The sequence below is a fragment of the Anguilla anguilla genome, chromosome 18 (genome assembly GCF_013347855.1).
Source record: "Anguilla anguilla isolate fAngAng1 chromosome 18, fAngAng1.pri, whole genome shotgun sequence".
Classification (NCBI taxonomy): Eukaryota; Metazoa; Chordata; class Actinopteri; order Anguilliformes; family Anguillidae; genus Anguilla; species Anguilla anguilla.
In genome coordinates this window covers 13,847,887-13,870,827 of record NC_049218.1, presented here as the reverse complement: position 1 = coordinate 13,870,827, position 22,941 = coordinate 13,847,887, and the positions used below count along the sequence as shown (strand labels likewise).

Below are 22,941 nucleotides of genomic sequence, written 5' to 3'. Positions count from 1 at the left end.
GAACGGCACTCACCTGTGAACCGAGTCCTCGGCCAATGTCATTAGCCAGGTCAGAGCCTCCTCATTGGTCAGTGCCCTCGTCCCGTCCCTCCAGGGCAGCACAGAGGACCAAGGGAGGCCAGACAGCACCTGCAGTACCTGGGGAAAGCAGACACCCCTGTCAGCATACACAAAAAGAGGGGGACACGAAAGGAGGGGGGGGGACACAAAACGAGGGGAGAGGTACCTAAAATGAGGGGGGGGGGGGGGAAACGAGAGGGGGACTAGGAATCAGAGAGGGGGAGGACACAGACTGAGAGGGGGACACAAAGCGCCTTCACCCATTATTGTTATTGTCTTACTGCGCTACGGCACTGTGTGCTAGCAGAGCCAGTTCCACCTTTAACGAGGATCTGCAGCAGGAACTCACAAATGAAAGGGCTGCTTTCTTCCCCAAAACACGCTTGGCTTTTTAACACACAGCGCAGGCCGCTCAAATGGGTGTTTACATTCTTGCCGCATATTTCGATGATTATTATTTTTTGGAGAAAGCGTGAACCTGTTATTAAAGCCTTAAATACGCCCCTTCATGGACGGCGGAGAGGACCGGAGCAGATTTAATAGCTTCTGTGGCCCCCGCGTGTGATTATGTTTCAAACAGATATTAAAGGGGTACTGCGCAGCTGGGCCGGCTGCAGCTCCTGCTCCCCCTGTCTGTGCGCGCGCGGAGCCGGGGACAGGTTTACAGGGCTTCTAATGAGCACACCCCCCCCACTCAAAGCGCCGCGACTCACACCGCTAACACACACCGGCACGCACGCCAGGCATGTCGTTCACCGACCACATCAGTCGTGCTTCCACCCCCTGTAGTGTTGGGGGGGGGGGCGGCATTCCAGAACATTCCAGAACTCTGGAACACGGGGTTCTCCCGCTGGGACCCAGTGCCAGTGCTTGACCGAGTTCTGTGCCTCCAAAACACCATTTGTGCCACTGTTGAACTTGGCCTAGCTATCCCCAAAAATGTTGTGTTGGATGCAGACACCCAGAGCGGTAAGGGGGGGGGGGGGGGCATTTCACTCCCAACCCCACCCCCACGTCACTCAGAGGAGGTACCCTAACATTCCGCTGCCTGAATAACATGCTGCATCATAAACCTGCTTTTTATAAATACTAAGAAAAAAATTTCCCAGTAATCAAGTGTTCTGACAGCTTAATATAGCTTAATGACCAGGACCGCAGAGCTAAAAAGCTACGAGCTCTTTGCCAAATGCTCGCATGATATTACGGTAAACAGGACAGACGGGCTTGCTGCTCAGCCGGCTTGCCCACATGTGTGGGATGTGCGTTGTGCGCGGGGATGCTCGCCTTGGTCAGACACTGGGGGTGTCTCTCATGCAGAGCCATGCTGGTGAAGGAGTAGTGGGCGGGGCCCGGGTCGCCGGGCGTGTCCGCGGCCCTCTCCAGCCTCCTCAGGACCGCCTCCAGGGCCAGATGCCGGACTTCGTACTGCGGGCACTGCAGCAGACAGCCCAGGATGCGGGGTCCTCGCGACCCGGCCCCCCACAGCTCCGGGTCCTCCGTGCTGGCGCTGGCCGCCACCCGCGCCAGGCTCTGGAGGTACTGCGTGGCCCCGGGGCCCGTCACGGCCACCGGGCCGTCGGGGGCCAGGAGCTCAGAGTCGGTCAGGACCTCCAGCGTCTCCTCACAGAGCGCCGTCAGCTCGGGATCTGGGAGAGATCATCCAAAATCACAACAGGACGACCTGCCATCTCTCTCTCACACCCACTTATACAGCACATATTCACTCACTCACGCATACTCACTCACACACACACACATTCTGACACATGGGCACTTTCTCCTACACACATTCATGCACACTCATGCATATGCTTGCTCCCACGCACAGACACACACACACACACACTCACACACACAAGTCGAGCCTTCATCTGAACCATTTACGGCGTGTCTGAAAACGGCCGAGCTCAGCCTAAATCAGCCAAGAATGCTGGGAAGAAAAACACACTCTGCGCACTACAGACAGAACGTCTACAGGAGGCTGGAGTCAGGGCCAAGAGTGCAGTCTTATCTACAGACGGGGAATGAATCAGAGCGCCTGGGCCGGTCCACGCGCTCCAGAACGCACAGCCAGGGCCCGTTTCACGTTTTAAGGGCAACAGGTCCGCCTCCCCAGCTAAGCCAAAACGTCTCTAGAAGGTTGAGGAACATTCCGGTTAGGCTTTCATGTTTTGCCTGCGAGATATTACGATGAGAACCCACAAACGGTCTTAGAACATATTTATTGCTTCAAACAAGTTCAGACGATAACTCAGAGGAAAGTAGGAGGCATGCCGTATCCAGGCTTACAATTATCGTGGAAGAGATCATGGAGGATGTGTCTGCAGTGCTTTTTTAAGAATCTTCTAAATCAAAATCTAGAAATAGCAGATTTGCTAAACATTGTAAATGGATTTATTGTTTTTTTTTTTTTTTTAACTCCAAGGATGTGCTCTTACTTAGAATACAAGAAATACAAGACAAAACGTGTTTTCTGAACGTTCTGCCAATGTTTTGAGGACCAAGGTTGTCAGCTCATCTCTTGGGCCTCATGAGATCTCGTGACCTGTTGTTGTACATTACTGCACCCCATGGGGCAATTCTCTGCCCCCAAAGTCCACGCATACAATCAACTCACCACTTTCTCCCGAACGACACAAACACACAGTGCCCCACCTCCCTGAATCCAATCCCAAAATATACGCACTGTGTCCTGTACTCTCATCACCCCAAGAGACTCTCATTCTCTACCCTACACCAACACTAGCTGCCACCCCCCCACCCCTCCACCCCTCCACTCCCCCCGTTTCCCAGGCTGGGGTTTGCCCGCAGGAGAGTCGCACCGAGTCTCCGAGCCAGCCATCGGTAACAGAACCCTCCGCCAGCCCCCTAACCTGGCCCCCAAAACTTTCTCACAGGGCCTTTTTCACGGCCAACTCAATTAGTTTAACACGCACCTCCCAAAACCGGCAATTCAATCTCGCCCTGAGCGCCACTCAACAAAACCTCAACAAAGGCGGCGGGGGGGGGGGGGGGGCATAATCACACATTCCTCCAGAGCGGGGGTTCTGGGTTACACAGGAACCTGATCCTCAAAGTCTCCATGACCCTGCAGTCGCCGACCCATCGTCCTAATGCTGGTCCAATAATCACCGTAATGGCCATAATGGCGGTAATGATGGTGATCGGGACGATTATTGGAATAACAGCGGTGCTCTTCCCCGGGACCGCTATCAGGGCACTGGGCGGGGCACTGGGGTGTGACTGGGGGCTTTCACCCATCGGCGCGGTGTCGTCGTTAGTGCTAGAACCCGAAAATGCGCCCCGCGGCGCTGTGCGTGCTCCAACACACACACGCACGCACGCACGCACGCACGCACACACAGGCACACACACGCACAGCACCCTCAGTCCACCAAGAACAGCCAAATCAATTTGAGCAAAAATCCGCTGGGAGAGGAATCAAGTCAAACGCCAAGACAGCCCAAACACTCTCCCCCTTTCAACTGCGTCCAGACCTCTGCCGGCGCTAAAAACATAATTACGAGTGTTAGCCTGTTTGCATAATGGTCTTTATTAAAACAGCTGTGCCTCCAGAGAGGCTGCAGGCCACAGCGATGATTCATTTAGGAAATGAAAGCAGTCTCTCTGAAGGACGGGCGGTGCCAGGAGTGAGGGGGGGTGGGGAAGGGGGGGGGGGGGGGTGCCTGGTGGTGTCTTTGTGAGAGCGCTTTCTTCAATAAAAACAGACAAACTAGAAGCCTGACCCAGAGGAGAGGCCAATCAGCACAGAGCAGCTCACATGCACTCTTTCACCTGCTCATTTATCGATGTTTTTCCCTTATTTCCCGCCAGTCAGGGCAATGGCCTCGCGCAGCCCATCCCACGGGTAATGGGTCCACGGGGGGCTGTGCCCGTTCGACCGGACAGCCGTGGGGTCCCCCCGTGTCCAGCACCGCCGTGAGCTTCTCCCCCGAGCTGCTCACCCTACCTGTACCCGCCTGCCTCCAAACGCACAACGCGCCCACTCAGGATCCAGCTCTGCCAGGAGCTGCTAGGGGAAGGTGGTGAACGAGCCTGTGTGTGACCGTACGTGTGTCTGCCTGCGTGCATCCATGCAAGTGAGCGAGTGAGTCTGTGTGTGAGAGTGTGTCTGAGTGAGTGGCAGAGTGAGTGAGTCTGTGTGTGTGTGTGTGTGTATGTGTGAATGAGACTGTGAGTGTGTGAGTGAGTGTATCAGAGTAAATGAGAGAGTGTGCGTGTGTGTAGGCGTGTCTCGGAGGGGAGGGAGCGGGCAGTGTTTTACGATCACGCGGCGCAGGTTACGGGCAGGGGGTATTCAGGAGGGGGAAGCTGCGTCACCCCAAACAGCGAGCTGACAGACGCATACCTGGGAGCCAAAACAAACCGCCAAGTCAAAGGTAATAAATAAAATTCACAGAGCGCTTCCACGCGAAACCTCGCACAGCCCGCCACAGCCATCCCAGACGAGCCTGTGCGTAGATCCAAACGCCCCAGCGACGGCGGGGCCGCTTCTGTGACAAATAAAATGGCCGAAAATGAAATGTGGCGTTCATTAATGGCTTGTAAAAAGCCTCACCCCGCTTCCTCTCGCTCGGTCTCCAAACATCTTAAAAGCAGGCCGGCTCTGAAGGAGCGTGTTTGGAGAACCCGCTGCTGTTGACTGCGCACGTTTCCATGTTCCGCACGCTGGAATTAATGGGACCGATGTTCTGCCTTTTTACAATCAAAAGGGCTGATTCAATAAAGCGCAGTACATTAAGTCGTATGGGCAGACTATCTGGCCTGATGCTAAGTATATGTGTGTGTGTGTGTGTGTGTGCGTGTGTGTGTGTGTGTGTGTGTGTGTGTGTGTGCATGTGTGTGTGTGTGTGTGTGTGTGTGTGTGTGTGTGTGTGTGTGTGTGTGTGTGTGTGTGTGCGTGTGTGTGCGTGTGTGTGCGCGAGATACACAGATGAACGATTAACGATCAAGGCCACTCAACGCCAGCCCAGCAAGCGAACGCGTGCGATGACCGATCGACGCTTTCTACGGCGCTATGACGCATACCACTACCATCAGCTAATATGAGGCTTTGTGTCAGTAAGAAAAAGTGCGAGAGGAAAAATGGACGCTTCCCATTATGTGGACCAGGCCATTCTATGATGAATGCATAAGCACGGAGTTGAAGAACGTGTGTTGTGTTGGGGAAGAGGGGTGGGGGCTGTGTTGGGTAGAAGGTTGCCGGTTGGATTCTCTGCAGGGCGGGGCAGTGACTGTTTTATAGATAGCCACAGATGAGGACAGGGATCATTTCTCACACTCTACCAAAACAAAGCAGAACTACAAAGGAGACAACAGCACTCCATAGAGCAGGGAATGGAAAAGAGAAGCCCTACAGGCCAAGGCAGTAAAACAGCACAGTTACCAACCAGCCTGTATAACTGCGCACACACACACAAACACACAGACACACACACACACCAAGGTAGTAAAACAGTACAATCACCAGCCTCTTCAACCGCACACGCACACACACACCAAGGTAGTAAAACAGAACAATCACCAGCCTCTTCAACCACACACAAACACACACAAATCAGACGCACGCAGGCAGGCACGATCACACATGCACACAGAGACAAAAACAAACGCATAAAACCGAACGCCTGTGCACACGCGTGCACACGCTCATACAGCAGTGCGCACACCGCTCAGCTCCAGCGCGCTGGATTTTAAATCAGGCCCAACCTCATTACAGGCTGTGGAAAACAAAAGCCAGACGGCAGGCGAGCGCTCCAGACCAGCTCTGTGCTGCCGCTGCTCCTGCAGGAAGACTGAAATAAAGTGCTTTCCCTGCAGGACATCCCCCCCCTCCATGCTCCCAGTGTGGGTCTCTGTATGAGCCGGGTTCTGGTGTGGGTCTGTATGAGCTGGGTTCTGGTGTGGGTCTGTATGAGTTTGGTTCTGGTGTGGGTCTGTAAGAGTCGGGTTCTGGTGTGGGTCTGTATGAGCCGGGTTCTGGTGTGGGTCTGTATGAGTTGGGTTCTGGTGTGGGTCTGTATGAGCTGGGTTCTGGTGTGGGTCTGTATGAGTTTGGTTCTGGGGTGGGTCTGTATGAGCTAGGTTCTGGTGTGGGTCTGTATGAGTCGGGTTCTGGTGTGGGTCTGTATGAGTTGGGTTCTGGTGTGGGTCTGTATGAGCTGGGTTCTGGTGTGGGTCTGTATGAGTTGGGTTCTGGTGGGTCTATATGAGTCGGGTTCTGGTGTGGGTCTGTATGAGCCGGGTTCTGGTGTGGGTCTGTAAGAGTCGGGTTCTGGTGTGGGTCTGTATGAGCTGGGTTCTGGTGTGGGTCTGTATGAGTTTGGTTCTGGGGTGGGTCTGTATGAGCTAGGTTCTGGTGTGGGTCTGTATGAGTTGGGTTCTGGTGTGGGTCTGTATGAGCTGGGTTCTGGTGGGTCTATATGAGTCGGGTTCTGGTGTGGGTCTGTATGAGCCGGGTTCTGGTGTGGGTCTGTATGAGCCGGGTTCTGGTGTGGGTCTGTATGAGTTTGGTTCTGGTGTGGGTCTGTATGAGCTGGGTTCTGGTGTGGGTCTGTATGAGTTTGGTTCTGGGGTGGGTCTGTATGAGCTGGGTTCTGGTGTGGGTCTGTATGAGCTGGGTTCTGGTGGGTCTGTATGAGTCGGGTTCTGGTGGGTCTGTATGAGTCGGGTTCTGGTGGGTCTGTATGAGCTGGGTTCTGGTGTGGGTCTGTATGAGCTGGGTTCTGGTGTGGGTCTGTATGAGCTGGGTTCTGGTGCGGGTCTGTATGAGCTGGGTTCTGGTGTGGGTCTGTATGAGTCGGGTTCTGGTGTGGGTGTGTATGAGTCGGGTTCTGGTGTGGGTCTGTATGAGCCGGGCTCTGGTGTGGGTCTATATGAGTCGGGTTCTGGTGTGGGTCTGTATGAGCTGGGTTCTGGTGTGGGTCTGTATGAGTTTGGTTCTGGGGTGGGTCTGTATGAGCTGGGTTCTGGTGGGTCTATATGAGCCGGGTTCTGGTGTGGGTCTGTATGAGTTGGGTTCTGGTGTGGGTCTGTATGAGCTGGGTTCTGGTGTGGGTCTGTATGAGTCGGGTTCTGGTGGGTCTATATGAGTCGGGCTCTGTGTACACAGTGAGGCCCTGTGGTTTCAGGGATCTCTTCCCAAGAATTAATACTGAACCGGTGAATCAAAGCCAGGAACAGCACCTGGGCCTGCAGGGGCTGAACACTCTTTACAAGCCACATCCTCTCCAGAAATGTGTGTGAGTGAGTGCGTGTGAGTGTGTGTGTGTGTGTGTGTGTGTGTGAGTGAGTGCGTGCGTGTATACGAGTGGGAAAAAGAGTTCAGGTGGCTCGTTTTCAAACGCTTTTTTTTTTTTTTTAAACAAAATTAATTTTCTTCAGTGCAGCACTTTCTTACTCCTGGATTCTACATCATAACTATAAACTGAAACAAAGATCTACTTTCAGAGAACAGGCCTTGGTGCCTCGTCAAAAACCACTGCCAGCAGAAACAGGCTCACTGCGCTGAATTTGAAAACTGAGGTCATAGCAGTTTTACTGCATTAGAAAGCTAAGTTACACAAGAGGAGAAATGCATTCGATAGCTAGGTTACAGTGGTGCACATAAAGATAAGGATATGGTTTGTATAATGTATTTGGAAGCAGTGGTGCATACAATGCATTTGAAAGCTAAGCTACAGCAGGTTGTACATAATGTAACTGATAGCTAAGGCACAGCAGCGGTGTATATAACATATTTGAAATGACGAGAGTGCTGGGAGATCGATAGAGAGACAGACGCCTCCTCCCTCACCTCGCTCCCTCTCTCCCTCTGAGACCAGCACACAGAGATGTGAGCGTGTGCAGGAACTATCCAATAAAACTGCAGCTCCACCTCAAGGGATAATTCCAGTAAAAGTGAAAAAAAAGACCGACTTGGGGTCTGCTGCCCTCTGTTTGCTTTTTAGGGCTGTTTTTTCTTTTCTTTTTATTATTTCTGCCTTTTCTGGTGGAGCTGTTCCTCCAGAGCAGCAGCCACCCCGATCTCTCCATTCCCCTCTCGCCTCTCCAGGAGTGGGGGGAGGAAGCCAGAAGGATGGGGGGGGGGGTCACTGCTGAATTGCAGCACGAAGAAATTTTATGTGTTTGTGCCTGGCTGGTTACGTAAGCCAGAGCGGGCGTTTGTGAATGCAGGCTTGTTTTAAACGTTTCCATCACACACTCGCATGTGTTCGGCACATGGACCTCAAATACGCACCATCTCCAATTTAAACTGGGTCACAAACACAATCATGCCATTTGTCTGCTATTTGGCTCCGGTCGGGCATTCTTCCATTATGAAGGTTCCCACCCCCCCGCTCTCTCCCCATACCCCCCCCCCCATATGTTTAAATGTTTTTCTAAGCTGAGGAAAGACTAACATTTCTGTGAACAAAGTTTGAAGATGTTTTCTTGAGCGGATTTAGAGAGGTGGATGTCAGAGGCCATCACCGAGGGCCACCCACTGTCCCACAAAGAAAACAAAACAGAATAATTACATTAATATATTTAGCCTTTTCATCAGCCTTTTCCTTTATATACCGAAAAACACTTTTCCTTCAGAGAAAAAAAAAAGAATCCACCAGACCTGTAGCTGGTACTGAGCACCGTCTGTTCCACTGGACACATGCAATGGGACCTCACCTGGCCAACATGCCTGCCCAACACCCCACGAAAACAAAGACAGCCCAGGCCCAGAACAACCTACCCACAGCCGAGGCCAAGGCTGAACCGCACAGGCTCATCAGGAGGTCCAAGAACGCCGCTCGCGTCACCAGACACGGGTTCCGCCTGGAGAAACGCAGAGAAAAGGAGAGAGAGACGGAGACAGAGATATAACATAATCACGTCATTATTATAATTGCTATTTTCATCTGGGTGCATCTACGTAATGTACAGACAAGAGAAAGAGAGAGAGACAGAATATCACACGTCCACGTTGCTGCCGTAGTGACGCAGCAGACATGCGGCGTTGAGAAGCGCTGCGGTGCATGGCTGCACGGTAACGCGCACAGGAAGGTGGGGAGGTGAATGCGCTTTGACGCGCTGCGTCGGGAGCTGTGCAGATCGACACAGGCCGGATCCCCAGGGCGGGGGCACAGTCGCCGGAGGGGCCTGCGTTCCGGACAAAGCCCGACTGAGGGGGAAGCTATTCCAGGACAGGGGGGTCACGGGGCCGAGGTGGCCGCGGGTGGCCACGGGGGACCGCGGGGGGGCTGCGGGGGCTCGACAGGCCTCGCGTGGGGGTGTTGCTGTAGTGCGGCTTGGTGTCCGGGGGGCGTGCGGGAGAACAGGAGGACAGTGTGTGGCCCGACACCACACTGCGGCTCTGCTGAGGTCACAGGGCTTCACTCTGCATCCTTCTGCCCCCGCCCCTCTCTCCCAGCCTAGCAACGAGCCAAACCCCACCCAGCTCTGGGACTCCGCCCTCCTATTGGGTCACACAGTTCCTGGGGTTTGCCAGGACGGTGCCCCTACCCCACTAACCCTGCTAACTTTGGCCGGGCCTCGAACCCCCAACACCAAACCAGCCCTGGTGCCTGAGCCTCACTTAAGCCCAACACTTGGACCCAGCATGCTGATGGGGCCCAGGGCCCGGGGCCTGGGCCAGCAGGGGCCCGATCAGGCTGCTGGTTTCCCAGAGTGCACTCTGAGGGCCCCTGGGCTTGTTTACACCGCACTGCGCTCTGTGCTCCATTTAAACTGCCACTTCCTGCTCACAAGAGCAGGGGCCACACCCGGGGCCCCGGAGAGGCGGGGTTCGGGTCGGGCGGTCGGGCGGGTTCTGGAATAGACGGCAGGGTGGTTAGAGGGGGCCGCATTTGGTTGGCGGTGCGGGGGGGAACGGCAAGTCAGACACCGCCGCGGGGAACTGGTGACTGGTCTCCTGTTTGCCGCAGAGACCAGCACACACATGCGAGCGCGTACAGGAATGCTTCTGCTTTTATGATTTATTTTATGATGTTGAGCGCACCACCGAGCCTCCATCTCCTCTGCGTACGCCACAATCCTCCCATGATGTTGGGGGCCGAAGGCCTCCATTTACACCTCTGAGAAGAGGCCGGCGAATGCCTTCACACAACTACTTTTACACACACGGACACTCACACCATTTCCCGGAAAACTCTAATTGCACACACATTCTCTTTTTATAGCAGGACAGATGATCATCTGGAGCTCCTGGGGGAAAAAACACATTTAAAAATACAGACAAAATGAGGGCAGAATGTCTCTGCCAGCACCCTGAAGCAGAAGCAGGAGCCCTGACTCCCATCCGAATCCGAATCCGAGCTCGTCCTCACCCCTGCACGGGTAACTCATAGAGCCCGTCCCGTCACCTGATCCGTCCCCCACAGCCCTCAGCAGGTGGACACACCGGGCATCTCCCAGGAGGGGGGGGGGGGGGCAGCGGGCGGGCGGGTGGAGGAGGGGGGGGCCGCGGGCGGGTGGCTGGAGGAGGGGGGGGCAGCGGGCGGGTGGCTGGAGGAGGGGGGGGGGGGGGGCAGCGGGCGGGTGGCTGGAGGAGGGGGGGGGGCAGCGGGCGGGCGGGTGGAGGAGGGGGGGGCAGCGGGCGGGTGGCTGGAGGAGGGGGGGGGGGGCAGCGGGCGGGCGGGTGGCTGGAGGAGGGGGGGGCAGCGCTAAATGTGAGGAATCTGAGGATTTCAGGGGAGGCTTGAAGCAGCAGCGATCAAAAGAGAGATGGAGCACCGCTCGGCTGAGCAGGAATTCCCCTGGTCATCCTAATAAAGAGCAAAGCGCAGTCACCCACCCTCAGCCCGGGCCCCCCAGGACGGGACGGCCCGCCCTGCCCCGCCCCCGTCCCGGCCCCCGCCGCCCGCCCCGCCCGCCCGTCACGCCCGCCCGCCCCCGAGGGTCCCGCGCGGCTGCAGTTTAATTACGCCGGCGGGGTCAAACGCGTCGGGGTATCTGCCCATCGGAGCGCCGGGGTCGCCCCACAGCGCCGCCTTTGAAATGGAGATCTCAGGCAGGGGTCAAAGGTCAGGCAGCACGCCGGAGGGGGCAGGGCCGCTGAAAAAAGGAGCCATTCTTCCCCGAGGAGGAGGAGGAGGAGGAGGAGGAGGACGACGACATGCGAGCAAAGGGCTGATGTTGATCGGCGGGCGTCGGCCGGACCTCCCTGGAGAGGGGGCGGCGGTCTCACTGAGGCGGAACGACACGCTGACGGGAGCAGACGGGGGGCCTGGCGCGAGCCACACGCTAGCTACACGGGAGGGGCGTGATGACCGCGCTCTCCTCACACGCACGCACACGCACGCGCACACGCACGCGCACGCGCACACGCACGCACGCACGCACACACACACACACACATGCACACACACACACACGCTAGCTACACGGGAGGGGCGTGATGAGCGCGCTCTCCTCACACGCACGCACGCACGCACGCACACGCACACGCACACGCACACGCACACACGCACACACACGCACGCACACACACACACACACACACGCACGCACACACACACACACACACACACACACACACATACCTGCCGGCCAGCCACAGTCGAGCTCGGAGGGCGGCGGTGATGTCAGAGTCCTGCCCGATTCCCCCCGGGCGAGGCCTGTGGGTGTCCGACTCGTAGGACCTCAGCAAGTGCAGCACCTGACAGACAGACAGACAAGACGAGTCAAGAACCCCTTCCCAGCACTCCCTGCTCTGAACAACAGACACCAGCACCTGTTTCTATGGCGAGGACACGGAATGGGGGCCGGTTTGAGTGACAGAAAACAGAAATTAGAGAACCTAAAGCAGAGCGATTCCCTCCCCCCCAGGCTGCCTCGCAGCCACGTGTCCGTTAGAGAGGCAGCGAAAGGCACGTGGTGAGTGAACGAACGAGTGAATGAATGAATGAACGAGTGATCCCGCGCTCGCCACAAGCGGCAGGGCCCGCCTCCCGAGGCCCGCCCCCCGGGGAACCGGCGCAGGCTGGAACGGGAGCTGTGTTTTCGGAGCGTAAATATACTCTTTACTGTCCGCCGCGGCGCTGAGGAAGCCTTTCATTAGCCAGCGCAGGGGAGGCGCTGGGGAAAACCGGCCTGGCCGTGGTGCACCGAGCCTGGGCACCGAGCGCCGGACTTCCCCCTCCACACCGCACGCGCTCCCAAAAAAAACTCACCGCCCGCCCACGCCCGCCGCTCGCGCACGCCGCCGGTGCGGAGAACGCAGCGGCGCGGCTACAGCCGCCGCACTGTCATTACGCAACGCTGGAGCCGCCGCGAGCGGATGCTCCCCCACCCTGCAGCCTAACCTCCCCCACCCTGCAGCCTAACCCCCCCCCCCTGCAGCCTAGCCGCCCCCCACCCTGCAGCCTAGCCGCCCCCCCCCACCCTGCAGCCTAAACGCTCCCCCACCCTGCAGCCTAACCTCCCCCCCACCCGCGCCCCCCCACCACCCTGCAGCCTAACCTCCCCCCCACCCTGCAGCCTAACCTCCCCCCCAACCTGTAGCCTAACCACCCCCCCACCCTGCAGCCTAAACGCTCCCCCACCCTGCAGCCTAACCTCCCCCCCACCCTGCAGCCTAACCTCCCCCCCAACCTGTAGCCTAACCACCCCCCCACCCTGCAGCCTAAACGCTCCCCCACCCTGCAGCCTAACCACCCCCCCACCCTGCAGCCTAGCCGCTCCCCCACCCTGCAGCCGAACCGCTCCCCCACCCCCCGCCCCCCTGCAGCCCAGCCGCTCCCCCACCCTGCAGCCTAACCTCCCCCCCACCCCCTGCCGCCCCCCTCTGGACTGCCCGGTGTTTTCTCTGGAGCGAGCAGCGCTCGGCACCGGCCTGTGACGCAAGCAGCGTGTTCTCCCAACACCCCGTCCAGCCCAACACGGCAGTGTTATTCTGGCCTCTCCGGGAGAGAATATTTATAACGTCCTGAATCGTCTGCACAGACGCAGCGCTGGAGAGAGAGCGTGAAGGCGGGCGAGCAGGGGAGCGAGTGTGTAGGCGGGCAAGCAAGTGGGAGAGCGAGCGTGAAGGCGGGCGAGCGGGGGAGCGAGCGTGAAGGCGGGCGAGCAGGGGAGCGAATGTGTAGGCGGGCAAGCAAGTGGGAGAGCGAGCGTGAAAGCGGGCGAGCGAGTGTGAAAGCGAGCGAGCGGGAGAGAGAGTGTGAAGGCGGGCGAGCAGGGGAGCGAGCAAGAAAGTGGGCGAGCGGGGGAGCGAGTGTGTAGGCGGGCGAGCAGGAGAGAGAGTGTGAAAGCGGGCGAGCGGGAGAGAGAGTGTGAAAGCGGGCGAGCGGGAGAGAGAGTGTGAAAGCGGGCGAGCGGGAGAGAGAGTGTGAAAGCGGGCGAGCGGGAGAGAGAGTGTGAAAGCGGGCGAGCGGGAGAGCGAGTGTGAAAGCGGGCGAGCGGGAGAGCGAGTGTGAAAGCGGGCGAGCGGGAGAGCGAGTGTGAAAGCGGGCGAGCGGGAGAGCGAGTGTGAAAGCGGGCGAGCGGGAGAGAGAGTGTGAAGGCAGATCACTGGGAGAGCTGGGAGCCCAAGTGACCGGCCGGGGAATGAATCACAGGCCGGACGGCCAGAGACGGCCGGAGAGAGTAATGAAAGAGAAATTAAAACAGAAAAAGAAAATGGGGGTTAGAAGCTGGACTCCGCCCATTCAGCCCTGTGCCCAGACCAGCATCGTCCCACAAGATAATTACAGCTACCCTGCAGGCTACAAACTGCAATCAAGACTATGCAGGGACTACAGAGGAAAATTAGCATCTCAGCTAACGCTAGCGCATTATACCGGATGAATTACCAGCCATGCTGGAAACTGTGCACTGACTCTGGGAAATGAGTTAGGAAGTAAACTAATGCTCCAGCATTCAGACTAGGGCTTTAACATTGATACACATTCCTTTCAGGATTTTTTAATACTTTCTGACGACACGAGAGAGAAACTCTGGTCTGCGCGCCTACACTCAGTTCTGCCGCCGGTGCCTCCTCCGGTGTCGCTTGTGGGTCAAGCGAGACCGTCGCTCGGTCACCGGCGGCCCGTCGGTGCGTTTTTTAAGCAGTAAAGCCGGGTACAGCAGTGTCACTTTGTACTTGCGGCCGGGGTGTAAAAATAGGCCAGGAGCGGGTGCTAGGGCCCCCGCTAACTCCCTGCTATCACGCTACGCTCGCACCCCCCACAGCCACGCCCCCACAGCGACCGCAGAGCGCCGCCGCCGGCCAATCACCACGCCGCTATTCGTGGAGAGGCTCTGGGACTGCGATGGCGTACCCAGGACTTTCCCTTTCGCCTTAAACTGGGCTCTCCGCGGTCCCAGTTACCAGAACCTGCAGTCGCCACGGTTACACTGACTGACCGGCCCAGAATTCCAGCGGTGGGCAGACAAAGCAAGGTACGGTGCGGCTGCTGGTGTGTGGTTTGCGGAGACGTTAGCCGCGGGGGAAGGGGCCATAAAAAGCAGTGCTGAAAACAATGTGCTCCTATTGTGGCAGCACAGCCGGGGCCCTCGGTGGACAAGCTGTCTACGGTGCAGCCGAGAGGGTCAGCCCGTGTCAGAGAGCAGGAGATATTTAAAGGCAGATCTGGGGGCTGGAATATGAGACAGCTGAAGCCTCACACCCTCACAGGTTCAGTCACAGAAAACAACCAAAGCAGGACGATCAGCAAAATACTCCCCCATTGATGTGGCAGTCCACACGCCCATGCAGAAACACACACAGACAAAGACACAGACAGACACAGAACCACGCACATGCACAGAGAGACAGAGACATACGCACACACTCAGACAGACAAACACAGGCACACAAACAAAACCATTATGAGATGAAAGGACGGGACACTTCCCCTTCAGCAGGGCCATGACATCACTAACGGCCTCCACCTGCCAAACGGGTCACTTTCTCACACCCCATCCCGGCACGTCAGACACCTCCAGCCTCCACAACTCTCTGAAGTCTAAACCTGGTGCTTTTTTCCTCCCATCCTACACAAAAAACAACACAATTACACCCAGGCCAGCATCTGTTCATCTGAAAGCACGGGGGTGAAATGCATGCAGGGAAGTCCTGCAGAACCTAGTGCACGACATCTTCCCCAAATTCACACCCATTTCATCCCACTGCGTTCATTAACTTACCAGACTCTTCACACCACAGAGTCACTTATAATGCAAGAGAGCCTATAAGGCTTCAACCTGGTTTATAGAAGTAATGTGTGTGCCAGACCTGGCTAACAACACTCCCAGACCAGCGAGTACACACGCACCATCACTCAAACTACCATGCAAATCATCTATGCTGGGGACCAAAATACAAACCTTGAATACATGAATATCACACCCACGAGGAGGACTAAGAAAAACTCATTTAAAAAAATAACCTAACCTCAATTACATTTACTTAGCAGATGCTACCTTTTGAACAGGGACAACAATTAAGAGTGCTAAGGTGTGGGGAAGCGAGGGGAAGAAGCCCTGCACTTTTGCAAAGCCACAGGCTGAAGAAACAGCGGCACATATTGGTGGCTAGAGTTGGCAAAACCCAAGACTTTTTTGGGTGGCCATACCAAGCTGTAATAAATAAAGCCAACAAGTTTGTGGGTTCTTAACAGACCTGGGTATTGAAGTATTTTAAATATTTTCATTTTTTGCATGCTGGTAAACAAATCTGACAGCGCTTCTGCAGAAACCTGGGAATTTTTTAACAAAATATGCTACTAAACTGAGATGTGCGAGCCTACGACAGAAGAGAGTTGTTCTCGAGAGCGCTCCCAACTCCACAAAGAATTTAAAAATCCAGTCCATTATCTGTGCTAAATGTGAAGCGAATGGAAATGTGACTGTTGCTCTTGGGAAAGCACCAGAGATGACGTGCGGCAGAACGCCCGTGGAACCGGACCCAGAGTAGCTGGCTGGGTCCAGGGAATGGACCTCATTAGCAGAGAGGATGTGCGTGGGTTCCGAATAAGAACATTCCAGAAGCAGAGCTCAGCGTTCTGGCCCAGAAGGCCTCACACCCGGTACTGATTTAAAAAAAAAAAAAAAAAAAGAAAAAAGAACCTGGTTCTGGTCCAAGCCAACTGTCGAGGACAGACACTGGAGGTCAGGAAGCCGCTACCCTAAATGACTGCTGGAGTGCGCGCGTGCGTCCAAAAGCTTTATTATAAACGCGGCACCTCTGACAGGAAGCAGAGAGCTTGTGCGCCACCGCTTTCTCTGACCCGGCAGGAGACTCCCCAGAGTGTTTTCCCACCTGCGTCAGGCTTTATTCTGCGCCCAATCAAAGCTTAGACTGTCTCTCCTCCACCAATTAAAACACAATTAGCATTTTCTGCTCCACTGAGGCCTGTAAGAACAGCAAAAACCATGAAGCAGCTGCGCTAATGAGCAGGGAGCACACGCTCGCAGAGGCACACGCTCGCAGACGCTCACGCTCGCGGACGCACGCCCTCGCAGACGCTCACGCTCGCGGACGCTCACGCAGGCACACGGTCACGCAGGCACACGGCTGACCGCTTTATTTCCATTCTCTCGCGAAACGGGACTCAACACGCACGCAAGCGCGCGCACTGGAAGCGCCTGTTCCCCCGCTGCTTGGGACGCCTGTGAGGAAGCCTCTCCATCCTGCTGCGCTAAGGAAGGGGTCTTTTTGGAAAAAAGGGAATTAGTCACATGACCGCAGGAGAAAGGGGTGTGTTAAGGCACAGAGCGGCTCGAAGACTACACTGAGCACAGTTTTACTGTAAGGGCGTTCAGGGGTTTACGGTGTAAAGCAATCCGAAACATGACACTAAAACTACTGAAACGCCAAAAAAAAACCCAGGAAGTGAAGCATCCCTTTAAAAGAAATGAACTCCATTCAGTAGCTTGAGGGGCAGCAAAGGCGGTCCAAGCCCCCCAGTGCGCTGTGGGTAAACAGGCTGACCTGGAGCGTGTCAGGCAGAAGGGAGGCGGTCACGTGGGGTTCAGCCAGCGAGGCTCCGTTCGGCTCCCTCGTTAAGCCCAATCACAGGAGCTCCGGGGAGGTTTTGTAAACAGGACTTTTCCGTGGAATTCCTTTCCTCCGGGCGCGCAGCAGAGGGGCCGAGCTGACGGGGGGCATTCTGGGCCGCGTTCTGATCGCAGGCTGAACATCAGCGTGACCCTGCCTGCTGATATCACTGCCCTGCTTACGCAACATCTTTTAATAATCTAACTCTTCCATTTCCCCCCGCCCTCAGGGTGTCCATCAGTACCTGTGGGCCAGACCCCCCCCCCCCCCCCCACCCCCGAAAGCAGTCCACCGTTTGAGCTGCGCAGACATTACCCCAGATCACTGGCACAACCCCCCAATCGACTAGAGGAGGCGAACTTAGAACAGGGGAGTACCCCGTGAACCACAGCCTCCCCCCCCGGGTAAGTCTAGGGGTGCCAGCAGATCCCACTAAGAGCCCTCAATATGTTCTGGTGGAAAAGCCGCGGCTGTCTGGAGTCTCTTGAGGTCGTCACGACAACTGAAAGCCATGCCTGCTGGGATTGGACGGTCTCTGTGTCCATATCTGTAACATCATCAGTAAACAGGAGGCTGCTGAACACGGAGTACAAACGCACATGTACATCTGCTGTCCGTTTCCCGAGTTCCCCCCCGCGCGCGCGCACACACACACACACACGGAACACTGACATTAGCATGAGGACAGTACATATTACCATAGCCTCCATTTGACTAAAACACACAGTTCTAATTGTACCCTCAGTCGCTCGGCCTTCACAAACAGGAGCCAAACAGACGGACACACACACACACGCAGACAGACACACGCAGACACACACACACACGCAGACACGCAGACGCAGACACACACACACACACACGCGCAGAGCAGACACACACACACACACACACACACACACACACACACACACACCGTTGCTTGCAGATGCAGTATCTCTGGGATCTGTGTGGCGCTCCATGCGTCTTCCTCGCCCCTTTGTGTGGACTCAGGTGTTTGGGTCTGGGTCAGACCAGCTGACGCAGCCCCAGCACAATATCTCAGTTCAATCAGTAAACACGCCAGCCTCATTTCCATGCCCACAGATCTGCATGGAGAGGCCGCTCGCCGGAGCACTATCGCTGGCTGATCTAGCAACCAGAGAGCACTGCAAACTGAGCACGACTGCCCATACACACACGCTCATAAACAACCCGCACTGCAGCCAGACAGACACACTCACACACACACACACACACACACACACACAGGCACATACACACACACTCATAAACAACCTGCACTGCAGCCAGACAGACACACTCACACACACACACACACACACACACACACACACAGGCACATGCACACACTCTCATAAACAACCCGCACTGCAGCCAGACAGACACACTCACACACAGAGACGCACACGCAAACACTCATACAGACGCAGACGCACACACAGACAGCCTCACTCTCACACACAGACACACACACACACACACACACACAGAGGCAGACGCACAAACAGATATCCTCTCTCTCTCTCACACACACACACACAGGCACATGCACACACAGATAGCCTCACTCTCACACACACAAACATAACCTCTCACACACACACACACACACACACACACACACACACACACACACACACACACACACACATATCCTCTCTCACACACACACACTGAACTGTCCCACATACTAATGGCAGAATAACAATGTAATCGGAGTAAGCTGGGCAGATGACCCGCACAAGAAAAACAGCCGCGCTTCTCTCAACAGAACGAACCCCGAAAGGCTCCACAGGGGAGCGGGGAGTCCAACTGGCCCGAGCCTGAGTCCCCGTAATGCACATCTGTTTCCAGTCTGAGAGTGGAGACACAGAGGTCTGCCTAGGGGAGAACTGCGCTCTCAGACCTGGACCTGCCCTGTGCACTTATGGAAATGAAGTTCAGGCAGACTGGAGGTCTCGCCCCTCCTCCACCCTGCCTGCTTTCCCCCCCCTTTCTATCCTTTCCCCCCTCTCTGCTGATTTCTCTGCCCCAGCTGCAGCTGGGAGTTTCGTCCTCTCTCCTTTCAGCTTTCCTGCCCTCCTCCACCGCAGAGCGAGTTCGGTTTGGTTCTCATGTGCTCCCAGGAAAAGAATTAAAACAAATAAAATTAAATATGAAACACATGAAGGCCGTGACAGGAAGGAGAACAAACCCTCATCTTCCAACTGCCCGAGAAACCTGGGAGAGCCTTAATCCCTCAAGTTTAAACCCCCATTCTGAATTTATCCCCCACAGCAGATCCTCCTAAAGACCCCTGCAGTACACCCCATACAGAACTTAACCCCTACAGCACATTCCCCTAAAGACCCCTGCAGTACACCCCATACAGAACTTAACCCATACAGCACATTCCACTAAAGACCCCTGCAGTACACCCCATACAGAACTTACCCCTACAGCAGATCCTCCTAAAGACCCCTGCAGTACACCCCATACAGAACTTAACCCCTACAGCACATTCCCCTAAAAACCCCTGCAGTACACCCCATACAGAACGTAACCCCTACAGCACATTCCCCTAAAAACCCCTGCAGTACACCCCATACAGAACTTAACCCCTACAGCACATTCCCCTAAAGACCCCGGCAGTACACCCCATACAGAACTTAACCCCTACAGCACATTCCCCAAAAGACCCCTGCAGTACACCCCATACAGAACTTAACCCCTACAGCACATTCCCCTAAAGACCCCTGCAGTACACCCCATACAGAACTTAACCCCTACAGCACGTTCCCCTAAAGACCCCTGCAGTACACCCCATACAGAACTTAACCCCTACAGCACATTCCCCAAAAGACCCCTGCAGTACACCCCATACAGAACTTAACCCCTACAGCACATTCCCCTAAAGACCCCTGCAGTACACCCCATACAGAACTTAACCCCTACAGTACATTCCCCTAAAGACCCCTGCAGTACACCCCATACAGAACTTAACCCCTACAGCACATTCCCCTAAAGACCCCTGCAGTACACCCCATACAGAACTTAACCCCTACAGTACATTCCCCTAAAGACCCCTGCAGTACACCCCATACAGAACTTAACCCCTACAGCACATTCCCCTAAAGACCCCTGCAGAACACCCCATACAGAACTTAACCCATACAGCACATTCCCCTAAAGACCCCTGCAGTACACCCCATACAGAACTTAACCCCTACAGCACATTCCCCTAAAGACTCCTGCAGTACACCCCATACAGAACTTAACCCCTACAGCACATTCCCCTAAAGACCCCTGCAGTACACCCCATACAGAACTTAACCCCTACAGCACATTCCCCTAAAGACCCCTGCAGTACACCCCATACAGAACTTAACCCCTACAGCACATTCCCCTAAAGACTCCTGCAGTACACCCCATACAGAACTTAACCCCTACAGCACATTCCCCTAAAGACCCCTGCAGTACACCCCATACAGAACTTAACCCCTACAGCACATTCCCCTAAAGACCCCTGCAGTACACCTCATACACACACAGTGATAAAAATTGACAGGTAAGCAGTGAGAGAGATAGTGAATGAGTGAGTGAGTGAGTGAGTGAGTGAGAGAGAGAGAGAGAGAGATTGTGAGTGAGTGAGTGATAGAGAATGAGAGAGAGACGGTGAGTGTGGGTGAGTGAGTGATAGAGAATGGGAGAGAGAGAGACGGTGAGTGTGGGTGAGTGTTTGATAGAGAATGGGAGAGAGAGAGACGGTGAGTGTGGGTGAGTGAGTGAGAGAGACAGTATGAGAGAGACGGTGAGTGTGGGTGAGTGGGTGAGAGAGACAGTATGAGAGAGACGGTGAGTGTGGGTGAGCGGGTGAGAGAGACAGTATGGGAGAGACGGTGAGTGTGGGTGAGTGAGTGAGAGAGACAGTATGAGAGAGACGGTGAGTGTGGGTGAGTGGGTGAGAGAGACAGTATGGGAGAGACGGTGAGTGTGGGTGAGTGGGTGAGAGAGACAGTATGGGAGAGACGGTGAGTGTGGGTGAGTGGGTGAGAGAGACAGTATGAGAGAGACGGTGAGTGTGGGTGAGTGGGTGAGAGAGACAGTATGAGAGAGACGGTGAGTGTGGGTGAGTGGGTGAGAGAGACAGTATGAGAGAGACGGTGAGTGTGGGTGAGTGAGTGATACAGAATGAGAGAGAGATTGTGAGTGAGTGAGTGAGTGAGTGAGAGAGATTGTGAGTGAGTGAGTGAGAGAGACAGTATGAGAGAGACGGTGAGTATGGGTGCTGTTTAACCTGCAGCAGGGTGCCGTGGATGTGGTTCTGCTGGGTGCCGGGCCCCAGCTCCAGGGGCAGGTCCTCCAGCAGGGCCCGGATGGTGGAGGGGACCTGCGTCACCAGGACGAAGGGCACGAGCGCCCTGGCCGCCATCTCACGCGTGCGGTAGACCGCCGAGCGGCCGCACCTGGAAAACAACGGCGCAGGTGAGGACAGAACGGCCCTGTGTGTCACCGCTACGCTGCTTTTCCCCGTTACGGTCACAGCACAAGAGCACGCTGGGAGGAACCGAGCGCGGAATCCTGAGGAAGTGCCGCGGTGGGTTCATCACGCACTCACCATGCCCACAGCACGTGTGCCCGTGCCCAGGGCGGCCAGCGCACGCTGATCTGCCCAAATCTCACACAGGGGACCGAGCTGACCCAGGAGCCACAGAGCCGCCAAAAAAAAGCAGCAGGGTGAGTTACACCCCCTGGTGTACCTGAGGTAGCATTCCCATCATGCCGTTCTCCTGCGGCATTCAGCACTCCGTCACGAGACGGATCAGCTCTCCGCCACACGGCACTGCCAACGTGCCAGCCAGGGCCGGCCGGCCTCACAGGTTCGGTGGGACGGGTGCTGACGGCCCGGCCCGGACGTGCCAAGTCATGCAGGTTCTGTGCCAGCCCCTGGCATGCCAGGGGACATCACCCTGTCTGAGTACCCATGTGACACTGCATCCATCATCAAACCTGTCAACGTACCGCTGGCACAAATCACACGATGCTTACACACACGCATACGCGCACACACGCACGCACACAGACATGTGCACACACACGCACAAACACACAGACGAACACACACGCTTACAGACAAACACACACTGGCACAAGCATACATTGCACCGAACCATTTCATTCTTTTAAAAGAGTCCTGCATGATATTCATGTCTTATTTTAGAACTCGAACATACATGCAGCACCTACATGAACATGCAAGGACACATTCCACTGATGAAGCGAAAGTGTACATGCAAAATGTCAACATTATTTGGCTTAAAATGCACCATTCTGTTGAAAATGAATGAAACGGAGACAAATCTTTGCGGAATACATGAAATACTCACAGATGTTGAGATATTAACTCAAAGAATACTCAAATTCAACTTAAAATATAATTACAAAATGTGAAAGCCTATTCCCTGTATTCAAACTATTCACTGCAGTAAAAGGATCATCTGTATGATAAAATGTAGTGGAATAAAGAGCAAAGGAGGCAGACTGAAATAGAAACAGGAGGGAATCAGGTGCACCATAAACTGCAGCCAAACAAGCCAACAGCAGCCCACTGCTGCAGGTAAATGGCTTCCAAGTAATATATTTCACCGAGAACTTTTCCTAAAATGTACAAAGGGCCCAGTTGTACTTGAATGACATTTACCTTTCCCGAGTTAGCCAGCGTATTTCTTTCACATCGCATCGCATTCCGACTTCACTTCCATGTAACGCTAGACTGCGCAACCAGAGCGATCTGGCAAAGGCAGACTTTTTTTGGCATGCCAATTAAGGCCTTTGCACTGAACCTGGGACAGACCGAGCAAGCATGTGTGCATGTGTGTGTGCGTGCATGCATGCATTCGTGT

At 55.3% G+C, this 22,941-nt stretch overlaps 1 protein-coding gene across 2 annotated transcripts in view; it reads right to left on the bottom strand.

Annotated features, from left to right (window-relative positions):
• The window catches only part of thada (THADA armadillo repeat containing), an 81,916-nt gene that overhangs the window by 13,577 nt on the left and 45,398 nt on the right, over positions 1 to 22,941 (bottom strand). For both annotated transcript variants that reach the window (XM_035400864.1, XM_035400865.1), the window contains exons 29-33: positions 21,336 to 21,504; positions 11,619 to 11,734; positions 8,810 to 8,892; positions 1,345 to 1,706; positions 14 to 138 (exon numbers count right to left, since the gene is read on the bottom strand). In XM_035400864.1, the coding sequence (XP_035256755.1) occupies positions 14 to 138; positions 1,345 to 1,706; positions 8,810 to 8,892; positions 11,619 to 11,734; positions 21,336 to 21,504 (855 nt within the window). The remainder of the gene's footprint in view (positions 1 to 13; positions 139 to 1,344; positions 1,707 to 8,809; positions 8,893 to 11,618; positions 11,735 to 21,335; positions 21,505 to 22,941) is intronic.